General features: G+C 39.6%; 1 protein-coding gene and 1 pseudogene across 1 annotated transcript in view; both read right to left on the reverse strand.

The window, feature by feature from the left end:
• The window catches only part of LOC134909378 (maltase-glucoamylase-like), a 395,541-nt gene that overhangs the window by 314,337 nt on the left and 60,513 nt on the right, over nt 1-20,691 (reverse strand). Inside the window, exons 15-20 of the mRNA XM_063916182.1 lie at nt 14,878-15,049; nt 11,527-11,643; nt 8,958-9,112; nt 7,240-7,324; nt 6,069-6,125; nt 3,926-4,050 (exon numbers count right to left, since the gene is read on the reverse strand). Of these exons, the coding sequence (XP_063772252.1) occupies nt 3,926-4,050; nt 6,069-6,125; nt 7,240-7,324; nt 8,958-9,112; nt 11,527-11,643; nt 14,878-15,049 (711 nt within the window). The remainder of the gene's footprint in view (nt 1-3,925; nt 4,051-6,068; nt 6,126-7,239; nt 7,325-8,957; nt 9,113-11,526; nt 11,644-14,877; nt 15,050-20,691) is intronic.
• Nucleotides 7,948-8,066, reverse strand: LOC134912849 (5S ribosomal RNA; annotated as a pseudogene).

Genomic DNA, 20,691 nt, shown 5'->3' on the forward strand with positions numbered 1-20,691 from the left:
TCATGAACTGCAGATTGTTTTCCACTATGGCTATGACAGGATAATGAAACTGTACACCTTTCTCAAAGTCATTTAACTCTGACCAAATGTCAGGCTTGAAGCGTAACTTTCCTTTTATTGGCGGTGTGTTTTGGGATTATGTGGGATCAAGTTCAGTGGCACAAGCAACACCAGCATCAAGATTCATTTTTTTCATCTCAGCAAAACTTTTTTTTTTCCATTTTCATTTTCATTTTGTAGCGCTTCATATTTACAGATGCCTTTCAGACCTCTAGGGATGAATAATGCCATGCTGCTTGAAAATCAGCTTTTTCAGGAAAACCAGTATTTAATGTTGACATAATGCATTATGTTATGTCCATTTGAATACTTAAAGCAATATTTTATACAACTGTAAGGGAATAATCTTACTGATGCGATGCAATTATCATTCAACTAACTACTGAGGAGTGAATTTGTAATAAGTCTGAATCATTGCTTGTTTCAAGTTCTTTATCACTCTATCATTTAGTTTTTTTTGTAAAAAATATAATGCTATTTTTATAATGTTGTACGCTGATTTTCATGCAATTAAGAGCAGGGGCAATTTCAGGGTGGTCTTCAGGCCTATCTAAGTACTGTATTTGTCTCCATAGGTCCCATTTCCTTAGCACATTAATCTCATTCTCCAAATTAAGCTGAAGTCACCAATATACAATCCACTGGCAGAAATTCAAGAAAACATTTAAATTAGGACAATGTTAATAAAGTTGTAAAATAATCAGGACCCACCATTACACTTCTTCATACAGTACTGGAGTCCAGTGGCATAGAGAGCTGTGGCAGGCCCAGATACTACTTTGAGGTGTGGCCTAATAGCAGGATATGTGGCCATGCCCACTTATAGAAATTGTTGGTTAAAAAAAGCGCATATTCAGCCTTCCTACACCCACCACAGCCAAGCCATCACACAGCAGCGTGTGATGTCTGGGGAACAAAGCTGCTGACAGGTACCGGAAGGGGAGGGGTGGCTGACCCCCAGCCCGCACCAGGCCCCTCCATCAGACCCGGGTCTTGGTAATTAGTACCCCCCCCCCCCCTCAGCAGCAGAGCTGGAGTATATACTTCACTGTTTCTATATCAGCCCCTTGGTGCCCATACCTCACAGCCCTTCTTCCCCTGGTACCTCACACCCTTAATATGATTCTTTTTTGTTTTTCTCCTTATTTAAAGATAATTTATGCCCACAGAGGCTTAGTTGGCAGATGGTGAGGTGTTTTTTTTTTCTCTCTTGAGCTTGCTGCCAGTCTTACATTCAAATGGGACAAAGTGTACCATTCAATAACAATACTAATTGCTGCCTGCTTATTTCATTTAGTATAGCGTTTCTTAAAGTCAGGACTCCTAGTAGTTCCCATTACATGATCTCCTTGCTGATGCACAGGTATTTCTATTGCTAACTTTGTCACATTTTAATATATCCACAGGTGGTCTGGAAAACTGAACTGTTAAGTATAGTCCCGCTCATTTGGGTTGATGTTTTGATGCTGTTCATCTAAAAGTCTAATATTGGAACATTTTTTCCCCTAATTGACAGTTTTGAACCACTATACTTCAGCTTTGAGTATATTGCTGCTGGATTTCCAAGTTATGAGTATAGGGCAGGGTCTTGTGATGGAATTTGACTGACTGCCTCATTAATAATTATCACCTATTTATTTCACTCTCTCTCTCTCTCTCTCTCTCTCTCTCTCTCTCTCTCATAAATACTTTCTCTCTTTTCCTGATTTTAGTCCATAGCTTTCCTCCCCCCCTGTCTTAAGTGCTCTGCCCCCCAATCAGTTGTGGATTACCAAATATGCAAGTAGGCACCACCCTATGGGCCACATGCTTTTTAGGGGCTCATCGACAATGGCTCTAAATAATATTGATTTAATCTTGAAAGAAAATTACAATCAAGCTTTTTTACATTTTTTCCAAAAGATTGAAAATAGGAAGCAAATCAAAGAAACAAAAACTTTACATTAAAGACTCTATAGAGAAAATGTATCTGCCAATAACTTGACTCCCATGTGCCAGCATGCCATAACAACCACTGACATACATACTGTACTGTGACATGTACTTCCACCTTACCTGTCCAGGGGGTGTGGAAGGACATGACATTTTCCAGGGTTGGAAGTGTGAGCTAGGGCAAGTGACAGGGAGAGATCAAATCCTGTAGACCTCCCTGTTACCTGTGGAATTGCTTCCTTCACAGAATCCCACACACAAGGTGAAGGAAGCACTATGTGCTCTATGTACCCTTGGTAGCTACAGCTACCAAGGATACATAGAGGAGGATAGATAGAGGAGGATAGAGTAACTGTGGGTGCGAATTACCCAGTTCTAGTGACCAGCAGTGGAGAGAGGCAGGTGAGACAGAGCCTTTCCTGACATACTAGCGTATACGCCAGAGTTTTGACTATATAAAGTATATGAAAAATACAAATAATATATTTGAACTCTCTTCTTTTTATTATTGTAATAATTTTTATAGTCAAAATCCTAAAGTACAACATCTATAACTGGTGAGGTAGTGCCTCACCTGCCTATCTTTTCTGCACATCTCTGATCAAACCTCACCAAATTTCCAGCAGTGTATACTGCTGCACCTGTGTATAATGCCCACATGTATTTACTGCTGCACCTGTGATTAATGCCCACATGAACCATTGGGATCATATATTTTGTGTTAATATGGCACTGGTACTTTACCTCACTGCACGTCCGTGCCCAGTTCCATACTTTTTTGAGGGGCCTGGTGTGACCCTGCTCAGCTGTTGAGGGGAACAAGTTCTCCCCTTCGCAGCATGAATAGTATTTTTCATTGTCTCTTTTAGGAAGTGGAGTGGCTATGTCTCCTGAATTTGGCCATGTCCCCTCAATGTAACCCAGGCCAGCCATATACAACCCTCACAGATACTTAGGGCGGTATTCAAATGATATATCATGCCCAATCTCTTTTCTAAAGTGATCCCCATTATCACACATATCGTGCCCATAGTAATCAGGTTTAGCTGCGTGAAGGGTTAGGGTGCTTCGCTGTCCCAGGGGCAGTGAGCTGAAATGACAATACCACGCCTGCAAGCACAAACAGAATGGGTGTGGAAGGGTGCAGAAGGAATTGTATGGTAACGGACCTCAGAGAGTACATTTAAACATCAGTTTTTATTGCAGCACATTCAGTGCTCTCACTGCTGGTTAAAACTGTTTCACTGATTTTTAAGGTACAGCACAGTATAGAAGCTGGATGGATCATTTACATCAGTCCACATAATCCTCTGCAGTCACTTGCCCTGAGAGTGACCTAAATCAGTAAAAGAGCAATAAAATCCCTTCTAATCAGCTGTCAACTGGTTTCTAACGTAATTCTGACTTGATTTTCAAGTACTGTAATATATGTCTATCTATATGTAAATACCTGTAGTTTCATATTGTAGATATAAAAATTACGTTCCCTGTTAGGCTCGTAATCCTAATCTTCCAAGCCTTTCCTTTTAGCTGCTAGCCCAGACTGAATACCCACAACTTGTTAAATACACATAGAATAATCTGGACTTTACAAAAGTTAAATCATAAAAAAGAGATACAATTTGGTCTCACGTATTTGCGTTTTCTTTTTAAACAGATGCAAGTATTAAGCAAATGTATTCAGCCACAACATCACAACAATTGTCTGTGATTAGAACGATTGAATGAGTCAAGAGACAAGTTATATGAGGATAGAAAACAGAAAACCTGGCATAGGAAGCTGGTCTACATCCTTCATCCTGCAGGTGCACAATTAGATGAAATAATGATTGCATAGTACAAACATTGGGTTAGGTAATAGGACTGCTGTTGCTTACATATGTTGCCAGCATTTGCTACTGTTTGAAATGCCAATCAAGCTTGTTATTCATACCTGTAATCAGTAGTGCGAGCTGGTTTCTGAGTAGGGAATATGCATCCTCCCCTGAGATGAAGTCCAAGTTTGTCTGCTGGTAGATACATAGAAATACGTTCCTTTCTGTATGAAGACTTTCCACCCTGTGTGGAGTATTAGGATTACATTATTACAATATGCATACATCTGTGTTAAATCTCTGATGACAGGTGACATTCAATATACTCATGATTTGTGTTAACTGTTATTTATTGATGTATTGTTGTTTCCTCCTCCAGCATTATTCACTGTTAATTGCATTTTTTTATTTCATCGTGAAATATATAAATTCATTTAGGCTGCTGGGTTAGGAGACAATGTCTCATATACAGTATTAGTACAAGATTCAACACTGCTAAAATCCTAGCAATCCATGTATCAAAGCAAATATTGAGAACAGAGTGCCATATCTTTACTTTTTACCTATAGTACATATCTGTCATGGGATGGGAGGGTGCGGCAACTGGAGAATTGGGAAAAAGACAGGGCACATGCATAATAATGGTAATAATTATTATCTTGTGCAGGGGTTAAAGTGGGGGGGGGGGGAAATGGGCTGGAACTGAGTTCTGGCACATGTAATGATAGGTAGAACTAGTTCCACTTCCTCCACGGTCCTGCACTTAATTCCCACAGAATAGGAATGTCCCGCAGACATGGTCGGGGAGCAGCTGGAGTGACAGAGATATGTGTAAGGAGCACTGCTGTGGCCATTGTGTGCTTAAGCAGCACTACTACTGTGGACATTATGTGTATAAGGGGCATTCATACTGTGGGCATTATGTGTATAAGCAGCACTTCAGTGGGCATTATGTGCGTAAGTGGCACTACTGTGAACATTATGTGTAAGGTGCACTACTGCTGTGGGCACTGTGTATAAGGGACACGACTGAGTGACATAACATGAATAAGGGACACTACTGTGTGATGTAATATGAATACGTGCAGTGTAATATGAATAAGAGGCACTACTGTGTGTCGTAATGTGAATAAGGGGCACTACTATGTGGTGTAATATGAATACGTGCAGTGTAATATGAATAAAAATGTTCTACTGTGTGGCATAATTTGAATAGGGGACACTATTGTGTGACCATGCCCCATCCTGTGAGACCACACCCATTTATTGCAACTAGGAGAGTGCTTAATCCTTAGCACTGACCTTGGCTCCACTTAATGGGAGGGAGGAAGTGTTTCACCACCTCACCAGAACCACTTTAAGCCCTGATTTGTGGCCAGTTATGCCATTCCCGCCTCTCCTCTTTTGCACCTAGGGGGTCATTCAACTGCGATTGCACCTGAGATCATTTACACAAATTACCAATTTTCAGTACTTTGCGCATGCACAGGACCCATTATGCATGTGTGTAAATAGGTCCTGCAGCATAGGATGCAGGCTGACATCAGACTGTTATTGATTAACAGTCTGATACCATTTCAGTGGAAGGGAGAGGGCAGCGACGGCCTCATGTCGCCACTGTATAGGGAGTAGGAAGAGGCCAGGGATCTCCGTGGTAGGATGAAGATTTCCTGGCCTCTGCATGGGCAGCTTGCATAGCACCATGGGTGCCGTAACCTGTCTGATGGTGGATGCTTTGATCCGATGCTGCATCCTAGGATGCAGCTTGGATCACTAGTGCAGCAGAAGGCATCTGCATGTATTAGATGCCTCCCACTGCATTTACATACAGCAGTATCACTGCTGCTTCCAAGGAAGTAGCAGTGATAGCAAAACCAACCACACCTGAATGACGCCCGCAAAAGCATAAAAGCCATTGCTCCATTTTGGAGCATAGCTATGTTATATGAAATAGCTATTACATATGGTACTGCTTCTAACCAAAGGTTCTATTTACTTTGGTATATAGAACAATAGTTATTAAACAAATACAACACATAAAGTACGATCTTATGACAGACTGTGGTCATACTCATGAAAAGGAAAGCCTGCGAACATAATAGGTATATTAAATATAATTTGTAATATATTTTTTTTTTAAGATATATTTTGCATAGGAATATAGAAAATACATCTATATCTGATCATGCTAATCTGGTACATAAATAACTTATAGAAACCAAAGTCTCCACAGTAAGTCTTGATCTGAAATTATTCACTTACTGTTTCATAGTCATACCACACAGCATCAGGAATGTATGCATCAACATATTCAGTATCCTAGATTTGTAAAGAAACAGAGAGTTATTGGTTTTTATTTTCCATGTTGTTTCGAAGCTGATGCATATGGAGAATGAAAGTGGTTTCATGATACCACAGCATAAACAAAGAGTATTCAAGTCTATATAGCAGGCCAGTCTGTGATTGGATGAGCTTAGTTCAAGGCTTAGTCGGTTATTATGGGGAAGATGTAACAACTCTTGTAAAAGAGCAAAGAAGTTGACCAGTGGACAAGTTGTCACTGGCAACCAATCAGATTCTACATTAATAAAGCACTGGTGGCTCCTATTGGGCTGTACAGATGGTGTAAAGGTTAGCATTACTGCCTCACTGAGCTTATAGATTTGATTCCCACTAAGGCCCTAACTGTGTGGAGTTTGTTCCCACCCCCCTCCCCTTGCATGGGTTTCCCCTGGGTACTTCGGTTTCCTCCCACAATCCAAAAATATACTGTACCTTACCCTCCAACATGACCCGCCCCACTAGGTACAAAATGCTCTGTTTCTGGACTTCCCTCTTAATTTATAATTGCCATCACCTGTGAAGAAACAGCTTTCTTATCATTTAACTAGTTCAACACAGGTGATGGAAATCATAAATTAAGAGGGAAGTCCAGGAACAGAGCATTTTGTACCTAGTGGGGTTGGTCATGTTGAACGGTCTGCTGTACTGTAGTTTAATTGGCACCTCTGACAAAAATTAACCCAAGTGTGTACATCTACATGTATTAAGGGTGAAACTAAATGGGCCAAGTGGCTCTTATCTGCTGTCAAATTCTATGTTTCTGGTTGCTATTTTATGATCTGTGGAAATATCTTCTGCCACATGTGCTGTAAGAATACAATCACTGCATAAAGGTGGCATAAAATGAATATTACTGTGATTACCATTTAAATAATTATGTTTTGAGGCCTGTTGAGAAACCAATTTCTCTAATCATATGGACTATACTGGATGAATTAATTATTTTACCCAGAGCTAGTATAGGTTTTCTGCTCACACTGCATACTTCATGCTTTATATTAGTGACAATAGCAACTGTAAATCAATGACTACTACAATGTCAAAAAAACAGATTCATGTGCTAGTTTTATTGAAAAACAAGTTTACATACCGGATTAAGAACAGGTGTAATTAGAAGACCGGATCCCCATAAAAATTGCTGGTCTACTGCCCATGTTTGGTCATCAGAATAGAATCTACAAAGGTGAACAAAAGATTTAGGGGATTTCAGTAGAATATAAAGGTTAATCAATCAGGCATTTTTTATTTTATTTTTTGTCTGCATAACTGTTACAACATGTATTCCCACACACATCATACAAAAAATATATATTCAGAACTGTGTACAAAGTACAAATCAATCTTACATTATTTAGCACTTAAAAAGCAACAGAAAAGGAGAAAAGAAGACTCTTTTGTGGGCGCACTCTTGTATGTATGTAGACGTCTCAGAAGAAACAGTGATATTATGTTAAAAATATATATAATTTTCATTAGCAAAATCTATAAAATAGAATAGTAGTTGGATATATTATCAAATGGAAACAAAAAAAAGGGGGAACACAGAACAAATATTAACAGTGTAAATACTATATAACAGTTCTGGACTGTCTGGGTTTAAAGTACAGATTGATCTCAACTGAATGCCTGGAAAAAATAAGTCCTAAATATGTATGTAGATAAAATGGCACCTTAAAGTGGTTGATAATTTTTGTCAGCTACATCTCTTGTGAATTGTATTAAGAAGAAGATAGAAAAGGCCGAATGAGCAAGATGAATCTGCTGTCAGTGTGAGACGCTGAGCATGACCGTCCAAAGGCTTCTACTGAACTGAGTATTCCTCAAGAGTCTCCCACTTGAGTACTAACCCAGCCCAACACTGCTTAGCTTCCAAGATCGGAAGGATTCGGGCGTTGCCAGTGTGGTATGAAAGTAGAAGGAACCACCTTCGGGTGCACCAGCAAATCTAAGATTGATTAGAAAACATCGGTTTTCCTCATGTACTCATTAGACTTTGGTTACGATACTATCCATTATATACTTTATTATTCCCCAGTGCGGTATACCCCTGATACATGAATTATTTAGCACTTAGCCTGGGAGAGAGATAAAGTGGATGGAAATAAAGTACCAAACAATCATCTCCTGACTGCCATGTGACAGGATGAGAATTGACAGGGTGCGTATACACTAGGACGATATCCTAGTGTGTAAAATATCTTAGTGCACCCCTGTGTGTGTCGTCGGTGACATCCTCTGCAGGTCTGATAGGCGATATCACCAGTGAGGGTCATGCTGCCGAATGCAGCATGGCCTCCACACCCTGCGCCTCATCGTTTGTTGCTGCGTCATTGGCAACTGTGTATGCATTTGGCGATGCAGGGTCATCTTAATGTGTACATAGCCTTTGGAGCTGGTTTGCTGGTACCTTATATCCATCCACTTTATCTCCCTCCAATTCATAGTACATAGACCCCTTAGGGTTCTATTTACTAAGCCTTGCAGAAAGATAAAGTGGATGAAGATAAAGTACAAGCCAACCAGCTCCTAACTGTCATTTTTTTAAACAAAGCCTGTGACATGGAAGTTAGGAGCTTATTGGCTGGTACTTTATCTCTGTCCACTTTATTTCTCTCCAAGGGTAAGTACACAGACTCCCTTGTTCTTTAATATCTGCCTACAGTCTACCTACAGTTTTGCAGCATGTAATCTGTTCAAAAACAATTCTATCTAAAGCACTATTATTGTGATTTGTTCTTAAAGCCCTCATTAATATAACCATATTTCCTTTTAAGAATTATAAAGATTAATACATTTGTAAAGACTTACTCATGAAGTAGAGGTCTCACCACAGTTTCCCCTCTAGTATGTGCTTTGTAGAAAAGAGTATAAAGATAGGGCAGCAGGGTATAACGGATGTTTAAATAATGCCTTGACGAATTCACAAGAAGGGAATTTGCTCCAAAGGAAGCGGGATCTTGTGGCTGAGATAAAATGTAAAGCAGTTTTTAATTAACTGTGTATACAGCAGATATTCAACTTGTAATACAATTCCTTGATTATTCAAGTGCACATTTTATGAGTTCTCCCTTCTCTGGGACTTCTTGAGCACTGTCCTGAAGAAAAATTATCTCTCAAAAGTTTCTCTTGAGAAAGTAACCGTTCAAATAGAAAAGTACCACTACATACATACACATATATTACAAATGTACTGTCATATTAAATGTTACTAGTCAACCGAGTTGCTTGAAATCAAGCAAAAAAAATGTATTGTGTTGTCTACAATGCATTCATCTAAAGTTTACTATAACCTGAAAGTTTACTGTATCCCAACAGTGTACTGTATCCCGAAATCTTACTGTATCCCAAAAGTTTACTGTACCTCAACAGTCTATTGTATCCCAACAGTTTACTGTATCCTGAAATGTTACTGTATCCCAAAAGTTTACTGTACCTCGACAGTCTACTGTATCCCAACAGTGTACTGTATCCCAAAATGTTACTGTATCCCAAAAGTTTACTGTACCTCAACAGTCTATTGTATCCCAACAGTTTACTGTATCCTGAAATGTTACTGTATCCCAAAAGTTTACTGTACCTCGACAGTCTACTGTATCCCAACAGTGTACTGTATCCCAAAATGTTACTGTATCCCAAAAGTTTACTGTACCTCAACAGTCTATTGTATCCCAACAGTTTACTGTATCCTGAAATCTTACTGTATCCCAAAAGTTTACTGTACCTCGACAGTCTACTGTATCCCAACAGTGTACTGTATCCCAAAATGTTACTGTATCCCAAAAGTTTACTGTACCTCAACAGTCTATTGTATCCCAACAGTTTACTGTATCCTGAAATGTTACTGTATCCCAAAAGTTTACTGTACCTCGACAGTCTACTGTATCCCAACAGTGTACTGTATCCCAAAATGTTACTGTATCCCAAAAGTTTACTGTACCTCAACAGTCTATTGTATCCCAACAGTTTACTGTATCCTGAAATCTTACTGTATCCCAAAAGTTTACTGTACCTCGACAGTCTACTGTATCCCAACAGTGTACTGTATCCCAAAATGTTACTGTATCCCAAAAGTTTACTGTACCTCAACAGTTTATTGTATCCCAACAGTTTACTGTATCCTGAAATGTTACTGTATCCCAAAAGTTTACTGTACCTCAACAGTCTATTGTATCCCAACAGTTTACTGTATCCTGAAATGTTACTGTATCCCAAAAGTTTACTGTACCTCGACAGTCTACTGTATCCCAACAGTGTACTGTATCCCAAAATGTTACTGTATCCCAAAAGTTTACTGTACCTCAACAGTCTATTGTATCCCAACAGTTTACTGTATCCTGAAATCTTACTGTATCCCAAAAGTTTACTGTACCTCAACAGTCTATTGTATCCCAACAGTTTACTGTATCCTGAAATGTTACTGTATCCCAAAAGTTTACTGTACCTCGACAGTCTACTGTATCCCAACAGTGTACTGTATCCCAAAATGTTACTGTATCCCAAAAGTTTACTGTACCTCAACAGTCTATTGTATCCCAACAGTTTACTGTATCCTGAAATGTTACTGTATCCCAAAAGTTTACTGTACCTCAACAGTCTACTGTATCCCAACAGTTTACTGTATCCAAAATTTTGCTGTATCCCAAAAGTTTACTGCATCTCGACAGTCTACTGTACAGTATCCCGCCAGTTTACTGAATCACACAATTTTACTGTATCCTAAAATGTTACTGTATCCCGACAGTTTACTGAATCACAAAATGTTACTGTATCGCAAAAGTTTACTGTATCCCGAAAGATTTAGTAAGGATTCATTTTATCAACTGAATTTAGGGAAGAAAAAATAGGCAACCAAATTTACAACCCAATGGGAAAAAAGAGTGCAATCCCATGGAATAAATCACAACTTTGACATGTTATTCCTGAACAACCTGACCACTTATCAAAATTCTGTGAAATTAATTGCACATCTACATCATACACCCTATTGAATGGCACCTGAACCATCAGAATCGGTGTTGTCATTGCAGTGAAACTGCTCTCACAAAAGAATTGCTTAGTCGTTTAAGGGGAAGATGCACTAAACAGTGAAAAGAGTGGAGAAGTGAGCCAGTGGTGAAGTTGCCCCCCATGGCAACCAATAAGCACTGAAGTAACATTTATAATTTGCATTTTATAAAATTATGTAGAGCAGCTGATTGGTTGCCATCGGAAACTTCTCCTCTGGCTTGCTTCTCCACTCTTCTTACTGCTTAGTACATCTCACCCTAAATATATAGATATGATTCTGTTATAACATACTATATACTGTATTGGTAGCAGTGATTTAACCTCTTTAGTTTTAAGCAGAAAATGTTAAACAACTCAAAACAAATATCACCTTGTAGTTCTCAGCATTGTGGTTTCTGGCAAATGGATAAAAGGCCCCGACTTGCATCCATCTTCTGCATAGCTCTTCAGAGCAGTCATCAAAAAAGCCACAGATGTCTGCACCAATCTAAAGAGGAAATGATTACAGAAAAAGTGTCATTGTTTGCTTGAATAGTACACAGTATAATATACATAATATATTCCCATGGGCTAATGCAGACATGTTTGTAAACAGAGGTGTCCTCACACAACAAGCATTTATATGTCATATGGCGCTCGACGCTCAATGCTACTATGCTGCTCAAAGAGGTTTTATGTACCATTTTTTACTTTACATTTTGCATCATATTTGGATCACAGACACAATGAAACACCGCTCACATTGTTGTGACTTTAAATGCGCAGGAATTCATCTTAAACACGTACAAACTCACTGATGGAACAGGATGGAACGTGGCATGAGAAAAAGACGCTTTCATCATAGCACTTTCTATACAGATGTACAAATGTTGCACATCAACGTGATCACTGCAATCTATAATACAAGTGACCCACACCATGCCTGGTGTCTCTTGTATCATTGCCTAATCTGCACCTTTACACCAAGTTGTTTGTGACAAAAATACTAATCCTTAGCACCTAATATACTATAGGCGAATTTGTATGCGGATATGGGGCGGGATGTAATGGAGTCCGAGTTTGGCCGAAGTGTGGGATGCTGGCCGAGTTTGAACTTTTTTTAAAGGAACAATCATTTGCAAGGCAAAACCATGCCTTGTAAATGACTAGCCCCTTTAAAAAAATTGCTGAGTTCTGACGTTGGATCCATTACATCTGCCCCTGATGTGAATAAGATGCAAAATTCAGGAACAGGTACTTAAAGTACAGGAATTGCTACCTATGGTAGAGCTTCTAAGTTGCCCCAGGCATCTCTCATGCCATATTATGTAAAAATACATCATTCTGTACAAATATATGCAGATTTGCTCACATCTGACACTTAGGCCGGGTACTAGAACAATCTCGGCACAATATATAATTTCCAGTCGAATTGGAATGACGTATTGGGTTGATCGTTCAGTGTGTATACCCAATCTGCGCAATCCTATTTTCACATGCTACATTTTCCGGGTGGCCGTGCTGCGCGACCATCCGAAAGATATCCCATGCATTGTCATCAAGTGTAATGAAGGACAGAACAAGATGTCATTCCATCCTTCATCACATCTGTCTGATGTGTACAGCGGATACGATATGTCAGCCTGCAGAGCCGGTCCAAGGCATAGGCAAACTAGGCAAATGCCTAGGGCATTTGGTATGCCTAGGGGCACAAGCAGCTTCTGCTGATTAAAATGATATGCGGCATGCCTATATTCTGTGTGTGACTGCCGCTGTAGCTGCATACAAAATGCTATGTTACAATGTATTCCTGGAAATCACTGTAATGTAACATTTCGTATGCACATACAGTCACAGTCACACACAGAATATAGGAATGCTGCATATAATTTTAATTAGCAGATGTTGCTTGTGCATCCTAGCCACATAGTATTGCAAATAAGATGCATTTTCATCAAAAAAAGGCGCCTGACATTAACAGAGCTGCCAGCTGACTCATGCCAGGCATCTACTGCTGCATGGTATAATGAGGCAAGATGTATGAGGACACTTCTGTACCCATGCAGCAGAAGAGGTCACAGTATTAGCGGCCATGTGAGTGGTGTGTGCGGTTCGGTTGGTTATGCAGTAGTGTTTGGCATATGTGTAAGAGGCATTATGTGTGTCATGTATATAAATGCACTAATAATGTACAGCAAATGTGTAAGGGGTACTATGTGTGTCAATAAGTGTATAAGGGCATTAATAATGTGCAGCATATGTGTAAGGGGCATTATGTGTATAAAGGCATTAATGAAGATTGGCATAATGTCTAATGCACATTATGTTTATAAGGACATTAATAATGTGTGTAATATGTGTAAGGGGCATTACTGTGTGGTATTAAGTCTATAAATGCATTACTAATATGTGGCATTATGTGTATAAGGTACTCTACTGTGTGGTATAACATATAGAAAGGGCACTACTGTGTGATCTAATGTGTATAAAGAGCAATATGGTGAGGTGTAATGTGAATAAGGAGCAATTCAGTGTGATGTAATGTGAATAAGGGGCACTACTGTGAGGAGTTAACATTTATAAGGTAAAGTGGTACTGTGTGATGTAACGTGAATAAGGAACACTATCACATGATAAAATGTGTAAAAGGTTGCACTACTGTGTGGCGTTATTTGAATTGGGGGCACTATTCTGTGGCCATGCCCCTACCCAGCAAAAAACACACCCCTTTTTGGGCTGTGCACCAAATGTGCGCACTGTTCCTATTTAAAATATAGGAGGTAGGAACGCCAAAATGAGAACTGCTATGGGTGAGGGCTGATGGTGCTGTGAAAGGGGTGCAGGGTCAGAGGTGGAACTAGTGGTGGTGCCAGGGGGCACTAGCCAAAATCTTGCCTAGGGCATCATATTGGTTAGGGCCGGCTCTGTCGGCCTGGCTACGCATTGTTCCAGTGTGTACCATGCACATGCTTCCAACACTAGAGGTGGATCAGGGGAGGGAAGGGTAGATGGAGCGTGATCTCATAATTGTTAACAGACTCGGCACAGCACAACATACAGTATACGCTTGTCAGTAGAAAGAATCTTCTTGGCGTAAAACGATAAGCAAATACAACTAGTGCTGACCTGCTCAAATCTTACGATTAGTCCCACTGAATTCCTTTTGTGAATGCATTTTGCGCCTGTATTTCTTTGTTCAAATGTGTAAAACACAGCATCATCTCCCACATGCACATGTTTACCCAGGACAGTCCCGCTTTTATATTTCAACTATTTATTAATCAGTGTTATTCAGTCACTTAAGTTTGGCACGGCAGTGTAAATCATTTTATGATTGTCTAATCATTACAAGAAGCATGATATAAACAGGTTAAGCGTATAATAGTTTGCAATAATATTCATTACTATTAACGGTTATATATTCTGTCAAAATATTTATGTTCTAATTTCAGACAAATTATTGTTATTTATTTCTATGCATAATATGTTTCGGTAACCGTGTGCATTGGTTTCAGTCCCCAGTACTACTAGTCACTCTACACTGTCTACAGAGCAGTTATAGCACTGACATATTTAACTGTAATCTTTGCCTATTTTCCTGCTGTTCTCAGTGTTGACTGTCACAGAAACATCCAACTGGCAATAAAAGGGATCATGTTGTTCTACAAATATAAACACAATTTACAGCTAATTCCCATAAATGACCATTTGTTTTGTAGGCTTATTTATGTAATGTGCTTACATAAGGTATTCCAAAAAGATTGAACTCAAGCATTCCTGGTATAGCCCATTTAATATCATTCCAATTGGCAGCATTATCTCCAAGCCAATGTCCCGAGTATTTGCCTGATCCAGCAAAAGTAGATCGGGAAAAAATTATGCTTCTTTTTCCAGGGAAAACAGCTTTGATGGCTCTGAAATTGAAACCCATAAATCAGCATTATTTCCTTTCACTGTTTGCATAATTATATTTATGCTACATGGATACTGTACCTTAGTTTCAATAAATCTCTACAAAGTCAATTATAGATGTACAAAAATATCACTCAGTGCCATATTTACTTACTGTACAGATTTATGAATAAATGTAATCTCTTTTATTTATAAAGTATTAGTCTTTGCCTACGGCTTCGCTCATGTGGATGTCTGTTATTGTTCAGCGCAACTAATTTTACAAAGACAGTAGTGCCATCTAATATTGTGATGTTTATTTTATATTGTATACATCGATCACAACATTTCTTTGTAAACAATATTTGCAGTTTTTCCTTTTGGGATTAACACAAAAGATGCTTTAGGCTACTAACTCATGACCATGCCACGTGAAGCTACCCATGGGATAAGCAGCTGGTACTCAGATCTACGCTTGCTACCCTAAAGTGTTTGCCCCTGTGACTTGTTGATTGTCATCCAGAGTTTTAGATTTTTTGATCTAAGCAACAAAATCCAATTTAAGGTGGAATCAATATCACAGTCCAGTATAAATTCACTTTAGTCAAACAAAAATGATCATTAGGATCAAAAGTCTATTGCTACTTAACCTAACACCAAAAGGTTGAAAGTAACATGACCAGCGACTCTATGATCTACAGTATATCAACTCACATTGGGCCAAATTCAGAGTTGATCGCAGCAGCAAATTTGTTAGCAGTTGGGAAAAACCATGTGCATTGCAGGTGGGGCAGATATAACATGTGCAGAGAGAGTTAGATTTGGGTGGGGTGTATTCAAACTGAAATCTAAATTGCAGTGCAGCAATAAAGCGGCCAGTATTTACCCAGCACAGAAACAATATAATGTACCCAAATCTAACTCTCTCTGCACGTGTTATATCTGCTCCCCCTGCAGTGCACATGTTTTTCCCCATTAGGTAACAAAGTGTAAAAATAAAGCAGGCAGTATTTACCATGCACAGAAACAATATGATCCACCCAAATCTAACTCTCTCTGCACATGTTATATCTGCCACACCTGCAGTGCACATAATGGTTCATTTCGAGTTAATCGCTAGCTGCTTTCGTTCGCTGTGCAGCGATCAGGAAAAAAAATGGCACTTCTGCGCATGCATATGCGGCGCAATGCGCACGCGTGTCGTACTATTACAACGAACGTTGTCGTTTCACACAAGGTCTAGTGAAGCTTTTCAGTCGCACTGCTGGCCGCAGAATGATTGACATGAAGTGGGTGTTTCTGGGTGTCAACTGACCGTTTTCAGGGAGTGTTCGAAAAAATGCAGGCGTGCCAGGAAAAACGAAGGTGTGGCTGGGCGAACGCAGGGCGTGTTCGTGATGTCAAAACAGGAACTGCACAGTCTGAAGTGATCGCAAGCGCTGAGTAGGTCTGAAGCTACTCTGAAACTGCACAAAATAATTTTGTAGCCACCCTGCAATTCTTTCGTTCGCACTTCTGCTAAGCTAAAATACACTCCCAGTGGGAGGCGGCATAGCATTTGCACGGCTGCTAAAAACTGCTAGCGAGTGAACAACTCGGAATGACCACCATAGTTTTGCTCAACTGCTAACAAATTTGCTGCTGCGATCAAGTCTGAATTACCCCCATTGTGCGTATCCACTGCATGTAGTATTTGTGGTGGTGCACCATTTCCTGGATTGACATGTAAACTGAAAATTAATATGTCACGATAACCTGCCTGATAAGTGGTTGATATACAGTATAGTCGGATTTTCATGTGGAATGGATCTTGTATCTCTCTCTCTCTCGCTATATGTATGTATGTGTATATATATATATATATATATATACATATATATATATTGTATATATCTATGTGTTCTAGATATTTAACTCTTCGCATTCGTGGTATGCAATATACGGATGTGTCCACAAACTGTACACCTTTCCCCAATTTAGCCATATGGCCAAATTAGCCTGGCCATATAATCTGCAATTTACCAATGCCTTGTGATTTTTCTTAAAATCTATTTTAATATTCTACTTTATACAAATTATTTTGCAGCAAAAAAATTGGTAATTAATCAAATCGCTACTCATGGTAGAGTGACTTAGCCATGCTACACATTTAGTGCAAAATAAAGCAAAAAGGGAAAGGTGTATGAGGACACCTATGTATTGTATACATATATATATATATATATACACTTATGTACACATCATTTTGAATGTGAGGATCCTGCACACTGCACGCACCAAGTGTATATACATATACAAGATCTATTTTACATGAAAATCTGACTATATATATATCAATTACTAATCAGGCAGGTTCTCTTGACTCATGAAATTTCAGTTTACACGTCAATCGAATAGATGGAGCACTAAATATTACATGCTATGGTTGCGCACAATATGGGTTAGTAGCCCCAAGGATCTTTTTGTGTTAATCCCTGAGAGAGAAATGACAAATATTGTTTATAAAGAAAGTTAACTTAGTTGTGCTGAGCAATAACCGACATTCACGTGTGTGAAGCCACGTGTAAATGCTAGTACTATGGCCCTCAATCCGAGTTGTTCGCTCGCTAGTAGATTTTAGCAGCATTGCACACGCTAGGCCGCCGCCCTCTGGGAGTGTATCTTAGTTTAGCAGAATTGAGAAAGAAAGATTAGCAGAATTGCGAATAGAAATTTCTTAGCAGTTTCTAAGTAGCTCGAGACTTGCTCCTACATTGCGATCAGCTCAGCCCCTTTCGTTCCTGGTTTGACGTCACAAACACGCCCTGCGTTCGGTCAGCCACTCCCCCGTTTCTCCAGACACTCCTGAGTTTTATTCTGGCATGCCTGCATTTTTCTGCACACTCCCAGAAAACGGTCAGTTTCCGCCCAGAAACACCCACTTCCTGTCAATCACACTCCGATCACTTCAACGATGAAAATTCTTCGTTCGGACGTGAGTAAATCTACTAAGTTTTGTGCAAAAATACTTAGCGCATGCGCACTGCATACCATGCGCATTTTTGCCTTAATCGCTCTGTTGCGAAAATCGGCAATGAGCGATCAACTCGGAATGACCCCCAATATACAGGTCTCCCATATTCAAAATTACGAATTAGGGAATGTTCTGAAATGAAGAATTTTTTTTGAGAGTGACTGAGATAGTGACATCTTTGCTTTCTGATGGTTCAATGTACATAAACTTTGTTTCATAGATAAATATATTGTATAAAATTACATTCAGACTATGTGTATGAGGTATATATGAAACATAAAATCTGTGTTTATACTTGCATCCCATTCCGAAGATATATTATTATGATATGCAAATATTCCAAAATATCCGATATCCAAAATACATACCTCTGATCCCAAGCATTTTGGCTATGGGAGACTCAACCAGTAGCATGTAAGTAGCTTATATTCCCACAGTTGCAAATAGAGACAGGACTAAGGCTGCATCTCCTACCTCCCCTCACAACTGTCATCACTGTCTGTCAGGACACAGCCTGCACCCCACTCCCTCCTCAGTACTCTCTCACTATAAGTGTATATCTTCCTAATTCCAATAAACCCTCATTATATGTGTGTTTCCCCAATCATAGACTTATCACCCGCATTCCCAGCCCTCTCCATAATGGTCCAAAGCATACCATATTGCTGCAGCACCTGCTGTGGAAGCTTTGCCCATCCTCTAATTTATTCTGCCCATGCCCAGATTATCTAGTCATGCCCATGCATACACACATAATGACACACATGTGCCCGCATGATGACATGTGTGCACATATGTCATAGATGAGGGCATGCAACTGTCACAAGTTACTCCTACTGTTCTGCATCAATTGAGGAGAGAGGTAATGCAGTCCACATCAGAAGAGAAGGAGGTGAGTCATGATTGGGTGGAGTTAGTTACAGAGTGAGAGGAGTTGAGGACAGGGGGTGGTGGTGTGCCAACTGTTGCATATACAGCATTCACTGTGGTATTTGCCTAGGAGGGTGTATGGAGGGGCCTGGGAAAGATGATAATCATGGTGTCTTGTGATTGGGTAGACACATACTAATAGTGATGGTTTATTGTGATTGGGAAGAAACACACTTGTAATGAGGGACAGGATGAGGTCACAAAGAGCAACAGGAAAATGAGGGGGAGATACTGTATAAGAAGAAATGGGTTGGAGAAGCAGACTGGCAAAGAGTAGTGGAGCAAGTGGAAAAAAAGTGTAGACAGGTGGGAAGGAAGGGAGACAATACAGACAAAAAAAGCAGACAGGAGAAAGAATGGCCCTACACACAATATCGCCATTTGGCCAAATAATCCAATAAAAGGAGTAGATGGGGTCCAACTGTCAGCACATCACCAACTACTCAAACTTCCCTGCCAAAGACAAATAAATGATCTACTAGATCTGGGGACATTACTGAATCCAGTAAGGCAGAATCAGTCTAAACCCTTGTATTGGCAGGGAGAGAACCTCACGACCTACAGCAAGACAGCCACTGTTACTGTTTTTTCCTGCAAACAATAAAGCTGACAATTAGAATAACCAGGTGGGTGGTCAGAACTTACAAAGAAGCAAGAGTCCATTATAAATCAGCACTTCAGCCCAAAAACTTCACTCCCTAACTGTAAGACTACACAAGTCAGACTATAGGAAGGGGACACCCCTTATATTTAATGCTAGTTCCTGAATGTATTCTGATACAGCCTAGTAATGTAAATTCCACAAGGCATATAATATGACCTTTGTCTTCCTTCTAACTGCAGCTGCTCTTTCTGTACCAAAGAACAAATGCTTACACTGGGGGTAATTCAGAGTTCATTGCAGCAGCAAATTTCTTAGCAGTTGAGCAAAACCATGTGCACTGCATGGGGGTGGGGGGGGGCAGATATAACATGTGCAGAGAGAGTTAGATTTGGGTGGGGTGTGTTCAAACTGAAATCTAAATTGCAGTGTAAAAATAAAGCAGCCAGTATTTGCCCTGCATAGAAACAAAATAACCCACCCAAATCTAACTCTCTTTGCACATGTTATATCTGCCCCCCTACAGTGCACATGGTTTTGCCCATCTGCTAACAAATTTGCTGCTGCGATCAACTCTGAATTACCACCACTGTGACCTAGGAGCACTTGCCACAGTGCTGATGATTTCAACGGGTTTCTGCAAACTCCATGTGGCCCGATCTCATGCCAAATTAATCCATGCTGCAAAATCCCAACACATTATTATTGGCCTGATAAAAATGAGGAAACTATTTTGAATATAATTTTTATATAACAGTAAGCAGAACTTACATTTGTGATGAATAAAAACATAAACAATTTGAACCAATTGGTTTGTTACAAAGCCACCTTCTTAAGTATGTGTGCATGCCCTGTTTGTAGAATGCATCTTCACCTATCCATAGTCATACCCTGTATATGTCTGCAGACTAAAAGATGGCAATAGCAAGCTTACTGATTCTATAATAACTATGGTAGCAATATTTATGAACTATAGTTAAAGTTTCACACATTTTAATATTATTTCTTAAAGTATATCATGGAAGCAAAGACTGCCATGATGTGTAAAATGAAAAATCAGAAGAAAAAGTGGTACTGCATAACTGTAAATATATCAGAAGCTTTCAGGGAAGAAGTACACT

This window comes from Pseudophryne corroboree, chromosome 4 (genome assembly GCF_028390025.1).
Source record: "Pseudophryne corroboree isolate aPseCor3 chromosome 4, aPseCor3.hap2, whole genome shotgun sequence".
Lineage (NCBI taxonomy): Eukaryota > Metazoa > Chordata > Amphibia > Anura > Myobatrachidae > Pseudophryne > Pseudophryne corroboree.